This window comes from Musca autumnalis, unplaced genomic scaffold (genome assembly GCF_047663935.1).
Source record: "Musca autumnalis isolate F117 unplaced genomic scaffold, ASM4766393v1 scaffold_4, whole genome shotgun sequence".
In the NCBI taxonomy this organism is placed as follows: Eukaryota; Metazoa; Arthropoda; class Insecta; order Diptera; family Muscidae; genus Musca; species Musca autumnalis.
In genome coordinates, this window is record NW_027411977.1 from 112,284,765 (window position 1) to 112,308,219 (window position 23,455).

The window sequence follows — 23,455 nt, forward strand, 5'->3', positions numbered from 1 at the left end:
ACACTCGAAAGAAAAAATTTTAACTGGCAGATAGCTTTAGCTACCCTTTTTAATTAAACCATGATCAGCCCTATTCTGAACATTCCCATGGGAGCAAAATTTCCCATTCCCATGCTTTCCATATTCTCAACGACGTGGGAGTATCAGAAAAAAGGGAGAAGAAGAAGAATTTCGAAAAAATTCGAAATTAGTTACACCAAATTATTATAGCATACTTTTGGGGGCTGTAATTTTGTTTTGTAATGCAAAAAGCATATTTGCATTGAATTCACGGTTTTTGAATTAGATTAGCAAAAGCACAACTCTCCTAATTCAACAACCGTGCATTGATTTATGGATTTTTTAAGTGAATGGGGTCAAACGTTGTGTGGTGTTGTACTAATAAGCAGATTTTCTTCAGAATGTGCGAACTGGTGTAAGTATTTTTTAATTAGTTGGCAAACATAATTTTTGTGTATAAAGTAATAGGAACTTTTTAACTTTGTAAGAAATTTAAAAATTGTATGTTGATGTCCATTCGGAATAGGGGTTTAACGAGTATATCGCTAGTTTTACATATTCCTAATGATCGCTAGAACTCGTATTTTGCATATTTTTAAAAAAATTCAACAAGATAAACTCGAATATTTTTCTCGATTATTACATATTTGTGCGTGTTATTACATATCGTCATCATAAGTTTCCGAAGACGTATCTCCAAAAAAAAAAAAAAAAATAAGATTCGTTTTTTGATTGAATGTAAGCCTAAAACTAAAACACATGCCCTTGCAAATTTTCAAGCTTCTACGTTCAAAAATAACGATCCTATTCAAGAAAAGGCATTTCGGAAAATGGAATAGCATTGCAATAATTTGGCATATATGTATTGTTACGGAATTAGATTTAACTAATGTCCGTGTAGACGTTGTTTTATTCCCCGATACGATTTGTACCAAATAAAACAGGGTTCGTTTTAGATTACGTTTCTACAATGCTTTATTTACTTTATTACACTTATTCGTAACCGACTTTAATTACTAAGCACACAGCAAGTCTCTAGTTAGCACGCAGCTATTCTTTAACCGATCTGTTCAGTTCAACGCTTAAAACACAACTCCTCGTCATTGCCAGTTCCCCTGCATTTATATCCCAAAGTTTCCCTGTTCGAGAAATATCTAGAGCATATGGCAACACCTCGAATCTGTACAACGAACACACAGACGCACATTCGCACTAAGCGAACAACCATACTCACATACATACATGGGGGATGATCAATGACGTAATTACAACAACAAATAAATGTAAGAAAAAAGTAGCAACTAAACGATAATTACATGATTATGGCAAAACAAAATAAAAGCACATTAATGAAAGGTAAAGTAACATCTAGAATAATGAAGATAATTCTACATGATAATTGTTGTTGCTTAAATAAAGTAACTGCGTAATAAAACTTTACGTTACAATTCAAATTTTTAAATTAACGGAAATTAAACTAAATTAACTTAAACCTATCAGTTACATTCGTAACATTGCCTCCCGCTTAAGCCTGTTCGTCCCGAATAGGCACAGTTCCCTCTCGGTGGTATGGGCATTGGTAACACTGCCTCCCGCTTAAGCCTGTTCCTCTTGACTAGACGCAGTTCTCGTTCTATAGTGGTGGCAACTAGTTTAGATGTAACCTCTACTGCGTCAGCTTTGGACTTTTGCTCTACTGGACGACGTTGCTTTCTCTCCAGGAATCGTGACGCTATACCTTCTTTCTTTGTGGTCACCCTCCTAAGTGCCACCTGGTCTTCCTCGGACTTGTCCTTCCTTGTCGTACGGCCGTTTTTCGATGGACCTTTCCTCGACGTACATCTTCGCTTTTTCCTCCTCGTTGCGAGATTTTTCCACTTTCCTGCGGGCCATTTGTCGGCGGCTTCCACCTTCAGCGTACGGACATCGACAGCGATCTCGCCGGATTCTGCCTTAGGGCGATGTTTGCTTTTCTCGTTGTAGCCCACACTTATCGGTATTTCCACATTGGACCATGTCATCACACGGTGCTTTATGTCCAGGTTGATATCGAAGGCAATCATGAAGTCTACACCAAGTATAACTTCGTCCACAATATCGGCCACTATAAAATCGAAATTTACCGATTTCCTACCCATACTTAGCCTTCGGTAGGCCTTTCCATGCACCGTTGTAGTCTCGCCTGTGGCCGTCCGCAATTTGACTCCATTTAATGGCAATACCTTCCCTTTTACCAAATCCGGTCTAATAATGGACTTTGTTGCACCGGTGTCCAATGTCAAGGTACGCAATACACCATTGACGAAGCCTTTAACCGTTAAGTTGTGATTCTCCTGCTGGACTATGGCTATAGAGATTGTGGGACCATCGTTTTCATCATCTGCCAGCGGCGCTTCGTGATTGACGGAATTTACTTTTTTTGATTCACCTGATGTCTCATTTTTCGGATTCTTAGCCACAAGTTGGTCTTCGCTTTTCAAAGGCGGTGAGGCGGATCTGGTCCTTGGTCGTTGCAATCTGCATTCTCGTGCAATGTGTCCAGCTTTCCGACAGTTGTAGCAAGTCCTTCTCGTTTTGCCAGCCCTTCGTTTCACTTTATCTATTACCTGCATTAGTGCATCTTTCATTAGTTCGACAACGGTCTGAGGATTGTTGTCCTCAACTTCCAGCTTCCGCACATTGCAAGCCTGAGGTTTCACCATTGTCTCTTGCTTATGTCCGCCACCGTACTTTAGTTCGAGAGCTGCAATTATATCTCCATAGTTGTTTCTAGAAGCGGCGGGAATATTCTGTAATACGTCAGCAGCACCGCCCTTCAATGCCATAAGTAGTCGTACCGCCTTGTCGTTGTCGTTCCACGAATTCCTCGAAGACACCGCCTCGAATTGTAATTTGAAGACATCAAACGATGTAGATCCGTCGAATTCAGGAGGCTTGATTTTCAGAGTGTTATCAATAACTCGCACTGGTCCTCCTTTGTTTGCTGGGGAGATCACATGACTTATTGCCGATTAATTAAGGCCCATAGTCCCAATTTACATTAGGCGAGTTTAGGTTAGGTTAGGGGATGTGCAGTCACTAATTGTGACTGCGTCAATCGGAGACCTTCCGGTCCATTGTGATCATCCAGTAGAAAAGAGCTACAGGAGAAAAGGAGGTGAAAAAAGGGAGGATAGGGGAAAAAATAAAAAGAGAAAGTTGTTAGCGCAGTGAAAGAACGAGTAGATTACAAGAATGTTTAAGAGTGGAGTGAAAGTTTTAGAGTAGGAGAAAAATTGTTGTTGGCGTTTTTTATTGTTGGACTGCAGAATTTTACATCTTTGTGTTTATTTCAGCTTGAGTCCATATTTTGTTGTAATTCAATTGTTTGAATAACAACAAAATATTTTAAAGTGGATATGAAATTGATTAGTTGCGGGCGAAGGGTAGGGAATACTATAGTTTCAGTTGTCACCAAACAACTTCATCAGTTCCCTTTTTCGCCGACTCTGTATCGATAAACAGGTCAATAAAGCCATCTAGCAAATTAAATAAAATGAGAAATTTGCTGTATGGCCCTAAAGCTGTTTACCCTACAATTTGAGTCGAACTAAAGAATTTCATATCCACCACTGTTTTTATGTCGCCTATGTTCGTATTCTTTGCGAAGCAAAGACGGCGAAAAAGGGAACTGATGAAGTTGTTTGGTGACAACTGAAACTATAGTATTCCCTACCCTTCGCCCGCAACTAATGAATTTCATATCCACTTTAAAATATTTTGTTGTTATTCAAACAATTGAATTACAACAAAATATGGACTCAAGCTGAAATAAACACAAAGATGTAGGAGAAAAATTTATTTTTAATGGTAGGCAGAATAGTTGAATTTATTTACGCGTTCAGGTTGCGCTGTCCCAGCCACTTCAGATTTTTGATGATGTTGTAGATCACAGCAGGCTCCACAGTAGAGTAGAAAGTTAGACACGGTGGGAAGTGAGCACCTACTAACCTATGCCGTCTACCAGCCATTGCTGGACAACGACACAAGATGTGCTCGATCGTCTCTAACTCCTCCTCGTCCTCACAGAGTCTGCAGTAGTCAGTAACATCCTCATCCCATTTGTTGGTATGGGCCCTGATGTAGCAGTGTCCAGTAATGACTCCCGTCGTTACTCTAACTTCAGCTTTACTCAGGTTCAGCAGAGAGTTCGTTCTTTTGGCTGACAGAGTCGGCCATATGGATCTTGCCACAATGCACCTAGGTTCATTATGCCACAATTCACTGGCTCTTTCGTCAGAGAACGTTTTAAAATTTTGAAAGAAATGACAAATGGGTGGTTTGATAGAGTCAGCGATAGCTAGGTCTGTGGACTGCGATCCTCGCCTAGCTAATTCGTCTGCTCTTTCATTACCCAGATAGTCGCGGTGTCCTGGTACCCAGCATAGCCGGAAGCCGTTAGTTAGCGCTCCCAAGGCTGATCTACACTTAAGGACGACATCGGATTTGATGTTGCAGGATTTGATGGCTTTAAGAGCCGCTTGACTATCCACAAAGATAGTCACCGGTTCAAAGATTTCTGCATCCAAACTTTTTATCAAATCCGCTGCCTTCCAAATCGCGAAGATTTCAGCCTGGAAGACACTACAGTTGCTGTCTAGCCTGTAGGTGTACTCAAGAGATAGCCTTCCACAGTAGACGCCAGCCCCGGTACCTTCCACCATCTTGGAGCCGTCTGTATAGAGAGCCAGACCGTCCAGAGGGGGGTTACTGCGGTTCCAGTCATCTCTACTAGGTATAACGACGTCTATATCGTCAAATCTCAGGACTGGTGATATATAGTCGCTCAGTTTTCCGCGTTGGTTCACATTTATGCCTGATTCATTCAGGATACAACCATGCCCATAGGCACAACTGCGCCAGAGATCCTGTTCATGCAGCCGTAGGGCACTGCGAGTTGCCTGACACTTAATGCTGAGACTCAACGGTTTTAAGTTCAGCATTGCGTTCAGAGCAGCCTGTGGTGTGCTCCTTGTGGCTCCAGTTATGAGGATCGAGGCTGCTCTTTGTACCTTATCGAGCCTACCCGATGTCGATTTTTGGCGCAGTGAGTGCCACCACACAAGAGAACCATAGGATAAAATGGGTCTAACCACGGTGTTATACAACCAGTGTATAATCGATGGGCTTAGGCCCCAACTTTTCCCAATGGAATTCTTGCATGAATAAAGTGCAGTCAATCCTTTCTTCGCCCTTTCCTCAGCATTCCTGTTCCATCGCAATTGACAGTCCAGGATAGTGCCGAGGTACTTTGCCTCAGGGGAGAGCTGAAGCTGCACTCCATCCAATGTTGGTGGTACAAATACGCCGAGCTTACGCTTTCTCGTGAACATTACCAGTTCTGTCTTGGTTGGGTTTACTCCAAGGCCATTGGCCTTAGCCCAGCTCGACAGCGTCGATAATGCTCCTTGCATAAGCTCCGAAATGGTTGACGGAAACTTACCGGAAATCAGTAGTACAACGTCGTCCGTATAGGCGACAACTTTTATACCTTGATTGTCCAGGTCCGTCAAAATATTGTTTATAACAAGTAGCCACAGTAGCGGTGAGAGCACCCCTCCTTGGGGGGTGCCTCTAGTGACTGTTTTCCTAATTTTTATCTCCCCAATGCTGGAGTTTATAATTCTGCTTTCTAGCATATTATTTATCCAGCAAGTTAGGGGTTCAGTAGTGCGATTCTGTAACTCCTTAACGACAGAATTAACGATGAATGTCGGTAGTTAACGATAATTTTCGGTAAGTGCTATTCTGTAACCAATTTTAACGATTTTTGTCGTTAAATTTTGTCGTTAATTACCGAAAATTATTGTTAAGTTAACAACCAAAAAAAAGTAGTTGTTAAGTCTTAACGACAGTAAATTATTGCAATATTTAGCTGATTTATTTTAACAACGGCGTTTTTATATGAACATATGTTATGTAAATAAGGAGGGTATACAAGGTAAATTCGGCCTTATTGAGAAAAATCTTCTTAAGGCATCTACAAAAGTGTTAACTATGTAGGACAACATGGGACAGCTTCGCCACTGCCAGGGCTGATTTTATTGAAGCTTCATAAATATTACCAAAGAGATCTTGAAGATCTTTGACGATCTTTATGTAGTGTCAATTAAATTGGCGCTGGCGAAGGCGCAACAGTGGCGAAGCTGTCCAATGCTACCCTACGTATAAAGACTGTGCTAACCTTTGTTTTACTTATTAAAGAGGAAAAAGTTAGATAATGTTTCAAAAGAACACAGGTGTAGCACTGTTATGCAACACCTATACAAACGTCCTTAACACTATCTTTCTAAGAGGCTTTCGTCGGATTTCATGTCGTATTGAGGCCAAAACGTGTATTGTATTATAACCTACTTTGTTCTGTGGTAATCTTATAGATTTAAATTCAGCATCACTAACAATCAGAATGCTAAATATGGCGTATAAGCTTGGATTTTCAAACTTTTTATGCCCTCCGCTATGAGAAATTTCATTTAATGTGGGCGTGAATTGAATATGTGAATATGTAAACTCAAGTGACGGTAACGTGGATCCACGATCATGTCAAATTGCAAAGCTTAATCATCATATGGCGAAGCTAGCTCTTTTTGCACTGCTCTGAATTTTCTTAAGGATTAATGGTTTTATAACTTTTATTACTTTTAAATCACAAACACAATAAGAAGTGACATCCTACAAAATTCGGTTGTATTGCTCAAAAACATCTTAAATTTTTCTTTTCTGACATCCGTATTCATCCAAAAGACCCACATTTAAGCCACATTCCTTCAAAAATCTGAATAGCTTCCTTCTTAAACACTTTATGTTTTGTATTCGCGATGAAATGATGTTTTCAGCTGCAAAATATATTTCAATTAATATTAAAATTTAATAGTTGACATTTTTCTTCACATCGATATTCGTCGGTATGAGTTAATGATTTCTACAATCGGTAACATAAAGTTACAGAATAGCACATTCGTTAACTCAACCGAATATTTTCGTTAACTACCGATGTCGGTTCGTTATTAGAAAAAGTTACAGAATCGCACTACAGGTGTGTTAACTTTCTTAAGTGAGAGTTTTATGGACTCAAGTTCTACGTTATTAAAGGCTCTTTCTATGTCCAGAAAGGCAGCCAAGGTAAAGTTTGAGTTTTCCATATTCCTCTCAATGAAGCCAACCACCTCATGCAAGGCAGACTCCACAGATTTGCCTTTAATATAGGCGTGTTGTGATCAGTCTCTCGAGAGTCTTAAGGAGAAAGGATGATAAACTAATGGGTCTGTAGTCCTTTGGTGCAGAGTGACTAGGTTTCCCCGCTTTGGGAATGTAAGTAACCTTTACCTCTTTCCACAGACCCGGTACAAATGAGAGTGTCAAACACGCCCTATAGATCTCCTCCAGGATTTGATATAAAAGTGGCGCTGCAAATTGAAGCATCGCCGGCGTTATACCATCCGGTCCAGGTGACTTATATGGCTTGAAAGTGTTGACAGCCCATTTAATCTTATTTCTGTTAACCACCTTATCAATGAGATCCAAATCCCTAGGCTCTTGAATTTGGAGGTCGTCACATTCATTATTGACGGTGTGCGCATCCTTACAGCCTGGGAAGTGGGTCTCTGCCAGGAGGTTAAGAGTCTCGGTAGCAGAGTCAGTCCACGCACCATCTTGCTTCTTGATACTTCCAATGGATTTAGGGTCCTTGGAAAGTATCCTACGAAACCTAGCTGGATCGTTGACTCCTTCTACTGACTCACAGAAATTCACCCAAGATTTTTTCTTAGCTCGCTTGATCTCACTCTTGTATTTATTGAAACTCACCTTGTAGGAGTCCCAATCAATGTCGAGTTTAGTCTCATGAGCCCTGTTATACAGTCGCCTGGTAGTTTTTCTAAGCTCGCCAAGTTCCTTGTTCCACCACACTGGCTGAGATTTCTTCCCAGGATAGGTTAGTGGACAGGATTCCTTATGGCAACGAAGAAGAACGTCTGTAAGATTTTTAACGGTCCCGTTAAGATCCTCAGCTGTTTCCACATTAATGTTAAGAGCCAGTTGAGAACTCGTTAGTTCCGTGTACTTATCCCAGTTTGTTCTTCGCGGGTTCCTATAAGGCATTTGGCGACCCCCGTCCAAAATGACATCTTCATATGATCCGAGAAGGAACATTCTTTAGATACCCTCCAATTACATAGGACGGAGTCATCTAGATTAGAGAGGGTTAGGTCGATGACCTCCTCCCTATCCCTAATTTTAAAAGTTGGATCATTACCCCTATTACATATTCGTAAATTATATGATAAAATAAAGTCGAATATAGACTCACCCCTTTTGTTGGTGTCCTTGCTGCCCCATTGGAAATGGTGAGCGTTTGCGTCGCATCCCAGGATTACGTTACAGGTACCCATCATGTCATCGAGCAACCGTCGGACATCCAAGTTTGGTGGGTCTGGGGCCTCAAAAGGCATGTATGCGGATGACAGCAGTGTGGCCATCCCCGTACCATGCTCCAGCCTAACCGTGCACATGTCACCGTTGCTGTAATTAGATAAAAAGATTAGATTTAAGTTCTTTTTACCTACTATACAAGTCCTCACCTTGTCCCCGCGGACGCGGCGAAGATGTCGAAATTGGCATTGCTTAGTCCAGAAACCTTATTTTTATAGATATAAGGCTCCTGGACTAAGACAATGTCTACTTCAGAGGTCGTGAGGGACAAGAGTAGTTCAGCGGCTTTGCAATGATGCAGATTGATCTGCAAAATGCGCAGCCTTTGCCGCTTCCCTACCCTTACTGAGTTTCGTGGGGTGGACTCAGTCGAAACCGAACCCATCCTGAACCGAAATTCAGTTTTCCCTCACGTTCTCTAAGATATAACTCCCCAGGGGGGTCTACCGCCACTCTTGCAACTAAACCACCATCCTCGTTACAGGGTGCTAAACTTATTACAGTCCAGCCCGATGTAGTGAGGTTGGGATTTTGCAATCTGAGCATCTTCAGCAGGAGCTCCTTATCCACAGTAGGTAGGGGGAATCCACGCTGAAAGGACCTTCCTGGATGGAATATCAGTTAGGGGGACCGCCGCGAGATCAGCTCCTTCCCACAGAGCGCCAAAGCCCTCAACTGTCCGAACAAGAAAGTCTCGTGACTTCTTGTTCAGACAATTAATAACTTTGACACCCTTCCGCAAGAAGGCGCTGCCAAATTGTCGGTCCTCCTGATCTTCCGGTCCAGAAACTATTGCAGAACGAAGACCAATTTCAAAAAGCAACCAGTGACTGTCGCTGATTCTACCATTCGGGTCAGCTCTGTCGATGATTGCCAAATGAAGGTCTTTATCATCTGCCACTGCAACTGGTCTACTGTATGGCTTCTTGCGTCCTTGACCGCGCGCCTTGGGGTTAACTTTTCCAGAGGAGGTGGATGCCTTCTCTGTACTCGGTTGCTTCCCCTTGGTAGTACGCTCAACAGCCGCCGCATACGAGGTTGATGGTTCAACCAGCTGAGAAGTCATCGTCTTCTTTGGTGAGGGCTGTGGACCCTCGGAGGAACGAACGCGCTTCACAGATTTATTCTGCGGGGCATTGTTCGTTTCTCCAGAAGACGATGTTTCCTTAGCTGGTCCAACCATCTTCCTATTGAGACCAGCATTTCCAGCCGCTTCACCCTTGCCTTTCGGAGCAGAATCGGGCTTTGAGGCAAAGTCCTTCACCGGTCGGTCATCACTAGGGATGCCTGTAGGTTTGGGGGTGCACTCAATAGCCTTTTCCTTTACCTGACGGTTCGGGTTAAGCTTCTGAATAGGTTTAGGCGTAGCACATTTGCCAGAGGCAGTAGGCTTAGCCGGCTCCACTACTTTATCCGGGAGGAAGATCCGTTCCACCTGGAGCTCGCTCGATGAAATTCATGCGGGTAAGTTCTCTCGTACTTCCTTATAAATTTCAGCTTACCCCTGATGAGGTGGACCTCCCTCGCCGAATGCAAGTTCGCATCTCTCCCTACGAACTTGCGAAGATAGGATACAGCACGTTTGTAGTGCCTCGCATCCGATGCCTCTCGTGCAGATGCAACTTTCGAGTCGCTGCCCGTTGTCGGGGTCTCGTTAGAGTCCCCGTCGTCGGACATCATTTCTGTTGCAGTCTGCCTTTGAAGCCTATTGTCGGCAGGTGCCGACACAGGACCAGTCGGAATCGGACCCGCATCCGGTTGGGTATCAGGGTTCGCACTCCCTTTGTCAGTGTCACAACAACCTTCCTGTGTAGACTTGGCCGGGATCACCGTGGTGTCCAGCTCATCATCAGTCAGGGTTAGATTGTGTAACAATTCCTCCGGGAGTGTGTCCTCACAATGCTCCTCCGGTACAAGCCTATCCAGCTGGTCGAGGAGTTCCCTACTTTGCCTCTCTAAACTGTCATGAATAGTTCTGAGGGTCCCGTGAAGGTCGTCCCCGCCCACAACTGCGGTCCTGTCTGCCGTAGACTGGCTTTCACCAGCCCTGGCTAAGTCATGTTCCTTTGAAATTGCCGGGTCGTCATCTAGTTTGGGGGTTGGAATTGATGCACTTGTAGCAGGTACAGCTGTAGGTGCCAAGGCATCCACACCTAGAACAGCCGGATCACAATCACTCGATCTCGACGACACATGGCTTGTGGTCACACCAACCCTTTGCCTCTCAACACCCTCTCTCACCCACAAACTGACAATTGCCGCAAGTAAACTCGCCTAATGTAAATTGGGACATACCTATATACGACCTTATACTCAGGGCGTGTGTGGTGAAAAAAGTAGAACACATGTATTCTTATGAGAACTACCGAAATACGTCGAGCGTATACTCTTTGTAAGTTGAACAAATTCAACCAAGGCATATTCATATAAGGTAAATGCATGAATTACAACAACTAACAAATTTACAAAAACAACATTGTTGTTATTGAAAATTAATTAAATTAATATTGAATAATAGGGTCGTTCCAAAAATTTGTTCAGGAAAAACATAAATACATTTTGAAAATCTTCTAAAATAGAACAAATTTGAATCAAAATGTATATATAAAGCATACAGAACTGTCGTAGGTCATTGTTATTACACGTTTACGGTGAAAAGAAGAATTTTATGGTAGCACATTTCGAAGTTTCAAATTTCATGAGTAGACCCTATTACATTTTGAAAACAATTGGTCTGTTCCTTTACTTTTGAAAATGGTAAAACTGGTAAAAGTAGCAAAAGTTGTAATCTACATCCATATGAATTGTATGGTGCCTGAAGTAAAGGAACGCTTTTCGAGTAAAAAGTTGTAAAACTTGAAGATTCTTGCACGTAAAGGAACAGAGCTTATATTTACAAAAAAAGTAGGAATACAGCTGATTGTCACTTCTACCTTGTATAAATATAGTTTTTTTAATAGTTTTATCCCGGTAAAATCCCAAATTTATGGGATTCAATATATCTATCCCGAGAGAGTCTTACAATTTGTTCACTAATTCCTTCCTTTCTCAATTAAAAGTCGTAAGTTTATGTTTAAACAAAGTAATTAAAGGAATTATATTTAGTTAAATTCGTATTTAAAGTTTATTAACAAAGCGAACTCATTTTAATAAAATGAAATGGATAATGAAATAAATGAAAATCAAAGATGAATAAATAAATAAAATGCGAGTTTGCCGAAGCACGTCTTTACTCTTCTGCGTCGTTGTAAGAACTAACTTCAAGTATGAGTATGATGTATGAGCATACCAAATTTTCTCATCCCACATCTCGGCCATCCTGCAAGTCATCAGGGTTTATAATTTCTTCAATGTCTTCTTCCGCAATATAGTCATTTGGCCACGGCTTCAAAAATTCTGCACACGATGTAGTTTGTTTCGGGCTAACGAAGGCCCCCTTCTTTGTAACGTCGTATGTGTCCTTAGGTTTAGCTCTCAAGACCCTATAAGGACCTAAATATTTCGGTTTAGATTTTACGCCAACGTCGTATTCTCCTAAAGATTTGCGCTTTTGATCGTAGTATTTCTTGGTCTCATTCTGCATCCGATATCGCTGTTCGTCGTAGCACAAAAACATTTCCTTCTTCTTCAGCTTTTCATCTTTTTTTTATTCTCATACTCGTCCTTTGATACGTCGAGTTAATTTTGTAATTCTCGCTTGTAAACGTTGAGACACAATCGCTTTCTACTATAGTCCTTTCTCGTAGTGGAAGTCGTCTGGGAACAGGTTTCATCTCTTCGTTCGTCGTCTGGTATATGCTGGGCTTGTACGTTTGAATCATATTCGTTACTTTTCTTGCCATGTCTTCACCAACAGATGCGTCGTTTTCCATATCAATCTTTTTACTGTCGTCACAAGACTCTATGACCATTACACGGTGTACCTTTTCTTCTTTTAGTGTTGCATCTTTTACCTTTTCAAACTTCAGGCAATCTGGCGTAATTGTTATATTGGCTTGAGTACATATGTCGATTCCTAGTATCACCTCTACGTCGCTGCATGTATTTGGAACAACATGGAATGTTAAATCATATTCTTCGCCTTCTAATTTAATGTTGTAGTCAAAATTTCCTAGCGGTTTAACCTTATTGCTCTTACCAAATCCGACTAGGTGGAAATTCGATTTAATCAGCCTTGGTCTATTCAGATGAATATACACTTTCTCGGAAACGACATTAAATTTGCTACCAGTGTCAAATACCGATGACCAACTTTGATCTCCAAATTTGATTTCTTTTCTCATTATATCATGCGATACCAATCGATGTACATTTGATACTTCGTGATTCGACGGACATTCCTTGGAAATATGACCAAAGTCATTACAATTAAAACACTTGAGGCCTTTCGTCTTGTCTTTACAGGTTTGCGACATGTGCCCTTTTTCGCCACAATTAAAACAAAGCATCTCTTTTCTTGTATTCTCCATATCTTGCTTAACAACTTTGAGCGTGTTATGTTTTGCTTCTCCTATACTTTTGTGCTTCATCCACATGGTCTCGTAACATTTTAGTTTTGCTTTAAACTCTTTCAAACTTGTTGCACCGTAGAGAAGCATTTTATTTGATGTTGAGTCACGTATACCATCTATGACGTATTGCATTAAAGCACTGTCTTCTACTGATCCACGCGAAGCAAGCTCTTTCATGTTCAAAAAATATTCGTGAACATTCTCGTCTTTGGCAATTTTCCGTTCAGCCAGTAGTCGATGCAGTTGTGCACTATTCAAGTCCGTTCCGAATTCGTCGATAAGAGATTCCTTAAGTTTCTGCCACGACGTAATACCTCGTTCACTTGATACAAAAAGTTTAGCCAGACCTTTCAATGATTTCTTACCAAAGACGTACTTCTGGAAATCATCCCAACCCATTATGACAGCTGTTTCCTCAAATTCTTGAATCCATGATCTAATCGATAAAACTCCACTGCCATCAAATGGTCTAATTGATTCCTCAATATCGCGAAAATTCATTGTAAATCTTGGGACGTTAGAATCTGTTGCATATTGCGTCATTGCATATTCGTTATTTTGATTTTTGTTTACATTTTTATGTTCGTCCGTTTCTTTGAGTGAATTTACTCTTCTTTCCATCATTGTTCTTTTTCTCTCATTAGAATTATAACCATCGAATGTCGTAGCATACCTTTCTGCGCCCACGATAACTTCATTATCACTATTTGCATCCTCATTACAGTTGTCATAATCTTCGTTGTAATCACCAGCTTTAGAAATATCGTCGTCGTCTTTCAGCTTTGGTACCATTGTTCGATCCATCGTTTCACTTGTTGCAGAAGCAGCTTCTTCGTCGACGTCTTCTTCTTCATCAGTTTGGCAATCGTCGTCTATGTTCGCAGAACTTAACAGGCAACCTTTTTTCAAATTTGCAAAGATGTGTGGGAACAAGTCGTTAACGTCATATGCAATTCCCAACATGTTGCAGATTGACACCAAATCTCCTGCGCTCAAATTCTGTCGAACATATTCTGCCTTCTTCTTATACTCATCCGTCGTTTCGTCGTATTCAAACCCATCGAACAATCTCAAACGTCCTCTGTTTCCACGATCTCCTTCGCAACCATACACAAACTTATGCAAAGCAACAACAACAGCTCGTTTGGCAACAGCCAAATTATTGCGAATTCCAGAAAAGTCACCAAGTGCAGCCATTTCAACGGTTATTTTGTTTCTTTTTCTTATTGTGTCGTTTTGTTTCCACTCGAAGTTTTTATATTCTCTCCTGAGTTCATACAACTTTCGCAAGAAGAGGGTTTCTCGTTAAACGGTAATTTTTTCTAATCTTCGTTCACGTCGTTTACATTTATTGTGTGAATAAATGATGAGTGATTATTTGATCTATAATTTTCTGTTCGTCGTTGCGTCGTTCCTTTTTTCTTCGTTTTTATTCATTTCATCTCCAAAACTTCTTTTTGACCGTCGTTACGTCGTTTACATTAACACGTTTACTTTGTTCTTTACATTAATTCGTCATACTTCTACGTTGTTTTTTTCTCTGGGATAAGTTGTTTCGTTTCTGGTTATTTCGAGTTGACCATCGTCGTTTTATGTATTTTACCGGGGTTTGGTTCTTTTATTCCGAGTTGAGCCCCCAAATTTATAGTTTTTTTTAATAGTTTTATCCCGGTAAAATCCCAAATTTATGGGATTCAATATATCTATCCCGAGAGAGTCTTACAATTTGTTCACTAATTCCTTCCTTTCTCAATTAAAAGTCGTAAGTTTATGTTTAAACAAAGTAATTAAAGGAATTATATTTAGTTAAATTCGTATTTAAAGTTTATTAACAAAGCGAACTCATTTTAATAAAATGAAATGGATAATGAAATAAATGAAAATCAAAGATGAATAAATAAATAAAATGCGAGTTTGCCGAAGCACGTCTTTACTCTTCTGCGTCGTTGTAAGAACTAACTTCAAGTATGAGTATGATGTATGAGCATACCAAATTTTCTCATCCCACATAAATATGCCTTGAATTCAACTATGACAGAACGTTATTGTTTGTATGTGTGTGTTTTGTATTTTGAAAACAAAAGCCCAACAAAACCTGATATCCAATTAATTGCAAAGGAAAATTATCAGCCCTATTCTGAACGCATGGGAGTTGGGAATTTTTTCCCATTCCCACATTTTCGTATTCTGAATAAAATTTTGTGGGAGTTTTTTTCCCATTTCCCATCTCCCCTCATTCTGAATGAAGTTCGAATTGGGAATTTGTTCCCATGGGAAAAAAGTATACATTCTCTATCTTGAAATGTGGGAGAATTTTGTGGGAAAAATCTCCCCAGCAAACAGTGTGGGAGTTTGAAAAAAAATTTCAAGAAATTTCATATTTTTATGAAATTTCATATTTTAAGACATCTACACGACAAAATTATTGCAAATATTTATAATCGCCATGTGTTTGCTTAATAAAAGCATACAAAATGTACTGTAAAATATGTCATTAGTAGACTTCGGATTTTGCATATTCTTATATGATACAAAAACCTGCAAGAATCTAACATGTTTTACAACGATAAAAAATTTTCCTTTATGTTATCGAACAAAACAAAAACAAGTAGTAAAAATTAGTAGATTTTTGCAGTTCTGGACAGACCATATGTATTGAAATACGAGAAAAAGCCATGGTTGATTCTATTAACGCAACACAGCAAGTAAAAACAAATCTATTTCAAATTTTTGGCAATAATTATTAAAATATATTGGAAAATAACCATAATATATACAATCTTTACAACTTTTATTCATTTTCGTAATATAACCTTCGGGTTTTTTAAATCAGACGACTAACGTTCTATTGAAAACGTGTTAGTCTCCTCAACGACACGACAACGATCACACAGACGTACATACATATATGCCAAATTATTGCAATGCTATTCCATTTTCCGAAATGCCTTTTCTTGAATAGGATCGTTATTTTTGAACGTAGAAGCTTGAAATTTTGCAAGGGCATGTGTTTTAGTTTTAGATTCAATCAAAAACGTATTCTATTTTATTTTATTATTTTTTTTTTTTTTTTGAGAAACGTCTTCGGAAATTTATGGTGACGATATGTAATAACACGCAAAAATACACTCCACCAGTAGAATAGAACACCTATATTTTTGTTAATGTTAGCTTATTTATCCCAAAACGAATGAATCTGCGTTTTTAATCTTGTGGGGTTTTAAAGTCTATGATGTTACGTATCAAACACAGAAAAAATTATGTTTCTAGCTCTTCGCGAAATGATTTTCTGATCAATTTTCCGATAGTACTATGAAAAATAGGCATTTATTTTTGGTCATCAGGATAGAACAGTCACTTTATTTTCGCGAATTTTTGAGATATTAACGCCGAATTTTCTTTCAGTCGATAAAGCAAGGTTTTCTAATAATTTTTCACCAAAGAAAACCTATAAATTATTCCGCGGACACCGAAATAACAGCGTTAAAGGGTTTAAATTGACAGATATTTGAAACATCTCGGAATATCAATAGGAGTCGCGCAGTTTTGTCATATTTCTTCACAATGAGATAGAATATGACACAGACAACCTCGACGGATACAATCGAGTGCTTCGGATGCTGATAAGATGGAACGTTTTCAAAATAATTATGAAAAACGTCGAAATTTCTTATAAAACCCTTGATGTTTTGTTAAATAAAATGGTTTTTCCGCGAACAAGTCCGCCGTTTAAAGGTTTGGAAATATGCTCCAGATTTGGAGGAAGATAATCTGATACGAAAACAACCGTTATTTTAATGCACTGAGGGAAATTTTAGTACTTTGTAAAACAATATACGAAACCTAAAACCTCAATTTCCATGCCTGTGTTTTCCCGCGAAAACGGGGCTTTTGCATTTGCGAGCTCAGTTAAAAAAACTACTAGTTCGTAAAATCCGGCATAGAGAGCATAACCTGGTCCATTTATATTGGAGCATAACACTGTTGAGAACAGTCGCGGACACCGAAAAAAGAACACGTATAAAACTCGAAGTCCAAAGGGTGTGTTCAATTTAAAAAATGTGCTAAAATTTCCCTCAGTGCATAAAAATATCGGTTGTTTTCGTATCAGATTATCTTCCTCCAAATCTGGAGCATATTTCCAAACCTTTAAACGGCGGACTTGTTCGCGGAAAAACCATTTTATTTAACAAAACATCAAGGGTTTTATAAGAAATTTCGACGTTTTTCATAATTATTTTGAAAACGTTCCATCTTATCAGCATCCGAAGCACTCGATTGTATCCGTCGAGGTTGTCTGTGTCATATTCTATCTCATTGTGAAGAAATATGACAAAACTGCGCGACTCCTATTGATATTCCGAGATGTTTCAAATATCTGTCAATTTAAACCCTTTAACGCTGTTATTTCGGTGTCCGCGGAATAATTTATAGGTTTTCTTTGGTGAAAAATTATTAGAACGCCTTGCTTTATCGACTGAAAGAAAATTCGGCGTTAATATCTCAAAAATTCGCGAAAATAAAGTGACTGTTCTATCCTGATGACCAAAAATAAATGCCTATTTTTCATAGTACTATCGGAAAATTGATCAGAAAATCATTTCGCGAAGAGCTAGAAACATAATTTGTTCTGTGTTTGATACGTAACATCATAGACTTTAAAACCCCACAAGATTAAAAACGCAGATTCATTCGTTTTGGGATAAATAAGCTAACATTAACAAAAATGTAGGTGTTCTATTCTACTGACGTGGAGTGTATGTAATAATCGAGAAAAATATCGGAATTTATCTTTTTGAATTTTTTTAAAAATATGCAAAATACCAATTCTAGCGATCATTAGGAATAAGTATATACTCGTTAAACACCTATCTAAAATTATTCCGAATCAACATACAATTTTTAAATTCATTACAAACTTAAAAAGTTCCTATTACTTTATACACAAAAATTATGTTTGCCTACTAATTAAAAAAATGCTTACACCAATTCGCACATTCTGAAGAAAATGTGCTTATTAGAACAACACCACACATCGTTGACTCCATTCACTTAAAAAATCCATAAATCAATGCACGGTTGTTGAATTAAGTGAGTTGTGGCTTTTGCTAATCTAATTCAAAAACCACGAATTCAATGCAAATAGGCATTTTCTATTACAAAACAAAATTACAGCTCCCAAAAGTATGCTATAATAATTTGGTGTAACTAATTTCGAATTTCGAAATTTCAACTCCCATGTTTTGCAGTTCCCACGTCGTTGAGAATATGGAAAACGTGGGAATGGGAAACTTCGCTCTCATGGGAAACAGTTCCCATGGGAATGTTCAGAATAGGGCTGTATATATTTTACGAATGAAGACATTTAAATAAGTTTTGGTCGCGGATTTGGTGTTTTAAATGTGATTTTGTACTCAACGTATTTGTGTAATACGGACGCTCAGAGAGCGTTGTTGTGGTAGAAGGGTGAAATATTTGTGTACGTCCCGTCGTTATTTAGGTTTAGCAGTAACAGCAATACTTACCGCTGACAAATTTCATTCTGAGAAGTATCTAACAGATGCAATAAAATTGCAATTTAGATTGTTTTTCAGTTAACTGTTTAAATTTATAATTCCAACTTCTTCTACGACAACATTTGTGAAACTTCAAAATATATTAAATTTCAAAATATTGTTTACAATTTAGACATTTTGCCGTTGACACTAGTATTACCATGGTGTATTCCGTACAACAACAAATTCCAATGTGGTTGTTGTTACGATTGTTGTACAACAACACTTGCTGTTACCTGTAATAATTGTACCATGACTCCCATGCGTCCAGAATAGGGCTGGATGCATGGAACGGAGTCTGTAAACAATTTGCTACTTCTGTCAACATGTCTTTCATATGGTTTTTGCATTAGAGTTGGCTAAATATCAAAAAAAAAAATCCAATCAAATTTTCGAGAATTGAACCTAATTAACTCTTGCACCAGAAACTTCTTTGTCTTTATCCCAAGGCATACATATTTATAAAAGGTAGATGCATGAATTACAACAACTAACAAATTTACAAAAACAACATTGGTGTTATTGAAAATAAAGCGGCCCATACACTATCAATATTTGTAGTAGAATGTGTAAATTTTTCACATTTGTTTGGGATGAAATAAAAAATGTTAAGTTCATTTTATGGAAAATTTGAAGTTTTCGTTTGCAGATTGAAGGCTGATTGAATGCGCACGTACACACACGTACAGAAGGAGTTCATCGGTTGGATCAAGGAACATTTATATAAGGTAGAAGTGACAATCAGCTGTTTTTACTTTTTTGTAAATTTGGTTTTCAAAATTTAATAGAGTCTACTCATGAAATTTGAAACTTCGAAATTCGCTACTCCAGTGTAGTTCCAAGAGAGACTGATCTATTCAATCACAGACAGCTGCTCTGATGTGTCTTCGGCCAGTCAGTCTAAATTGCGCTGCGAATATCGTTATTTTGGATAGACTGCAACAACATACACACAGCGTATGGACATTGGTGCTTAGTTTATTTCGGATGTCGGCTATGTAACTTCTTGCTGCTGAACCTAGGTGTTTAAACATGTCCAAAGATATACCAATGGATTCCGATGGTCATATCTTGTTGATTGGTGCGTTGATCTTATTCATGATTTTTAACTTGAGAGTTCCTTTAACCTGGTTTTTATTATCGTAATATTGACCAGCATTGTAATTCTATAACGCATTACCGATTTTTGTCGGTAACCAAAAAATGCGTTGCCACTACAGATACGTTATCAGTATAAAGTATATAATCAATCTAAGCATATCCATTTGTTACAAAAATTTGGTCGTATAAAAATAATTTTATATTCAAGGTGTTTGCTAATTGTTACTGCAAAAATTTCACTATTCAGGGTATGTTTTCTATTTTGAAAAGTCAATGACCTCTAAGCAATCATACGTAACTATGCAACTATTTGATAAGGAATCTCACATTCGGATAAACTTTTAAGCAATATAAGCTGTAATCCACACAAAAAACCTATACACGAAATTCTTGTCTGTGGAACTTAGTTATTAAAAAATCTAAACGCTTTGTTTTCACTTCTATGTCTATTTCACTATCCACACAAACAAACACACCCACCTGTGTTGTACTTCACCTCTGGCCAAAAGCATCACACACAATTTTGTTTTGGCTTTTCTTTTCTAATTGTTTTTTTATTGACCACATACAAATATTATTCCCCAAAAAACAGGGAACCTCCATATAATGCACTCCAGCTTGAACGTGAACTTAAGATCTAATTTCTGCGAGTGTAAGTGTTGGTAGAGGGTTGAGTCAATTGAAGACCACGGATATTGTGGAAGTCCAACAACTTCAACATCTCCTTGGTATCAGGATCGACTTCAATGATATCTTGTTCCAAAGCAGAAACAGCGGGAACATAGTTATCACGACGTTCACGTTCTTCTTCTTGCAATTTGATGGAAATACCACGCACTTGAGAGTGGCGGAGACGGCCCATCAAATGGGTAACATAACTGTAAATGAAAAGAAAAAACAATTACAAGTTGTTATAGGGAAAAATAACACTATTAACTTACCCGGCAATCTTGTTTCTCAAGGGCTTGGTGGGGATAATGGCGACTTCTTCACAGATACGCTTGTTGGTATGGAAATCCGAAGTCAAGCGGGTGTAGTATTTCTCAATGATGACCTTGGCGGCCTTCTTGATAGTCTTGGTTCTTACACGACCCTTTTAGTTGTTTAAATCCATGTTGAGTTCCATCATTTTGTTCATAATCAATTGACGACAGCCATTGTTAAGTTGTTGGGAAAGAAAAACAAAATTTAATATTAATTGCTTTGTTTATCACTTGAAGTTTCATCTTTTTCTTTATTTAATATGAAATTTTAATAACACATAATTTCTTGTTGTATTCTGTTTGATTTTCTTTTATTATTTTTCACAATATTATTTAGATGTTATTAAATTTTCACGATTTTTATAAACAATTTCTAAAAACGACACCTACCATGGCGGAAGATTTTACCGGAAAAGAACAGCAAAAAATTAACTTTCAATGAATGTCATTTTGACAGCTGTCATTTTTTCGCTTTTCGTGGCGTGCAGCTTTTGCTTGGATCGTCGAAGGGAGCTGTGTTTAGTAAGCAGTAATTTGGCATAACGTTAGGGGAAGAAATATAAATTGCAGTTTTATACAAATTAAAAATATTAATAATTAATAACAAAATAGTAGTAATAATACTAGTATTAGTTAAAATTGCAGGCTCGTATGTAAGTATTTGTGTTATATTTTAATATAATATATGTATATATTTATTATCTCAATATAAACCCGTACAGTTGTAAATAAATTTTTAACCAGTGGTTAAAAATTTCGAAGAAATCGGGAGTTATCGGTTTGATGCTGGAGCTAGGCAGCCGCTGTTCGAAACACTATGGTTTCGTGGGATCGGGAGGTATCAATATGGTGACGTTGTTATCGACAGGTACGACGTTTGGTGACCAGTGATTTATTGTGTTCATCCTAAAGAGACATAGAGAGAGAGAGGAGAATGAAAGGGAAACGGAAGAGGGTGGGGAAGTGGATAGAACATAGAAGAGATTGAGAAGATTTGAATAGAACTTAGATTGAGGAGAAATTTTATCGAACTTAGATTGATCTAAGAGGACCCATCCACAGCCATGTAAAGATATTAGAAGATAAGGGAGATGAAATTTTAAATCCCAGTCTGTGTTTGTTCATCAGACAAGAACATCGCCAGAGAAGGTGGTCGATTGTCCTCCCCCTTGCCACTTGCTTGTCATAGATCATATGCGACAGTGACCGCAATTCTAATCTTTGGTATGCTAAATGAGAGTAGGGATGCAGTTCTACGTCCTAAAATTATCTTACCTTCTGCCATGTTCGTCCCGGCAGATCCTCCTTATGATTTTCTCGTGGACGAAGCAGAGTGGAGACTTGACACATTCATCCACTTGTAGATCGGAAGACAGAGAACTCAGTCTTGATAGTTCATCAACTATCGCATTTCCATCAACATTGCAGAAACAGATCTGCACTTTGAATTTAATAGCAAAGGACCCAAGTACACTCCGCTCAAGTTTGGAACGTTGGATATTTAATTATACGTGTGGACGCCAGTCGTAAGTGGAATTCATAAACAAGTTCCGTAGAGTGAAAAGGGAGTTCCCCAAGGAGGGGTGATATTTCGGGAACTGTTTAACCTCTGCCTCCCCGGTGTTCCACCCCTCCAGACGGTATTGAGATCACAAGGTGGGCGGATCTTGGCGTCAGAACATTTCCTGATGTCATTTTTGAAAGGCTGATCTCCTATTTAAATTGTCTAGACGCCTTTTTCTGCGCAAGGAATGTGCAAATATCCGCCACTAAATCTACGCCGCTCTGTTCAACACATGGACTTCAGAGGTAAGCAATGAGATGGCAGTATAATTCCGACCACCACCACATATTTATGCCCTCCACGTATGCCACAGCTAACTGCGACAAGCTGAGATGTAGGAACAAGGTCCTTAAGCCGGCAGCACTTGGCGTGCAGATAAAGAAACCTTTTAGTAAGCTTTGCGGCGCCAGTTTGGTCGGCGAATATAAGTGCAGCGCAATGGAATGGAAAAATATTTAAACCTGTCAGAACGGCGTCCAGAGAACTGCAGCAGGTTGCCACCTCATGTGTCATTGGAACATCTACATGAGGAGACAGACTCTTCCAATACAACATGATCAGAATCGCTAGATCAACAAGCCTATCAAGCAGATTTTTATACCATTCGCACATGTGCAGTTGCAGCTGCCATAAAATAACTATCGTGTGAATGCGGTCCGCGGAGTAAATTCTCAATCTATCGTAGATGAGAAGCGTCAGCTGGCGCGACAAAGTAGTTTTGGCTCATCTGCGCTCAGCATGGTGGAGCCGTCTAAATTCCTATAGGATATTCTGGTATGTGATGGAAAACGATTCGAATCGTTTTCCCGCAAATCGAAATCATATATTTCGAATTTTGGTGAATATTTTATTGAAAGTGAAAATGGATTTTAAAAATATTCAAATAAGGAGCATCTGCGAAGCAAAACATATATATCACCAAAGGCACTTCGAATATATGTATACCATTTCGATTCGGCAAATCGAGTCGATTCGGTTTTCATCACATACCTGAATAATTTATGACACCGTGCAAAACATCTGTATGCGGCACAGGCCCGCGCGACGCACAGCTCCTTTTCAACTGTCCTGCCATACATACTCAACTAACTTCTGTAGCTTTTAGAGAATCGCACTAAGGCCGCCATCAGACCATCTGCTTTTTCACATGTATGACATCAGCTGTTCTGTATATTAGTATACCCAAAGTGACAACATACATGTGAAAAAGCAGATGGTCTGATGCCCGCCTAAGTATTTATCACACATGCAATGAATGAATCACTTACCTAC

General features: G+C 38.9%; 2 protein-coding genes across 4 annotated transcripts; both read right to left on the reverse strand.

Moving 5' to 3' along the window:
• Nucleotides 1-950: 950 nt before the first annotated feature.
• LOC141401117 (uncharacterized) lies at nt 951-18,594 on the reverse strand. Of its 3 annotated transcripts, XM_073980985.1 has the most exons (3): nt 8,619-11,359; nt 8,348-8,559; nt 951-3,140 (listed from the first exon to the last, which is right to left on the reverse strand). In XM_073980985.1, the coding sequence occupies exon 3, from the start codon at nt 2,823-2,825 to the stop codon at nt 1,497-1,499; it is 1,329 nt and encodes a 442-aa protein (XP_073837086.1). In that variant the 5' UTR covers nt 2,826-3,140; nt 8,348-8,559; nt 8,619-11,359; the 3' UTR covers nt 951-1,496. The 3 variants fall into 3 exon arrangements, with proteins under 3 accessions (XP_073837086.1, XP_073837088.1, XP_073837087.1); XM_073980987.1 differs by lacking the exons at nt 8,348-8,559; nt 8,619-11,359 and adding an exon at nt 18,506-18,594; XM_073980986.1 differs by lacking the exons at nt 8,348-8,559; nt 8,619-11,359 and adding an exon at nt 11,403-11,508.
• Nucleotides 18,595-20,157: 1,563 nt separating this feature from the next.
• Nucleotides 20,158-21,132, reverse strand: RpS17 (ribosomal protein S17). The gene is made up of 3 exons (XM_073987437.1): nt 21,010-21,132; nt 20,578-20,729; nt 20,158-20,514 (listed from the first exon to the last, which is right to left on the reverse strand). The coding sequence occupies exons 1-3, from the start codon at nt 21,010-21,012 to the stop codon at nt 20,274-20,276; spliced, it is 396 nt and encodes a 131-aa protein (XP_073843538.1). The 5' UTR covers nt 21,013-21,132; the 3' UTR covers nt 20,158-20,273.
• Nucleotides 21,133-23,455: the final 2,323 nt, after the last annotated feature.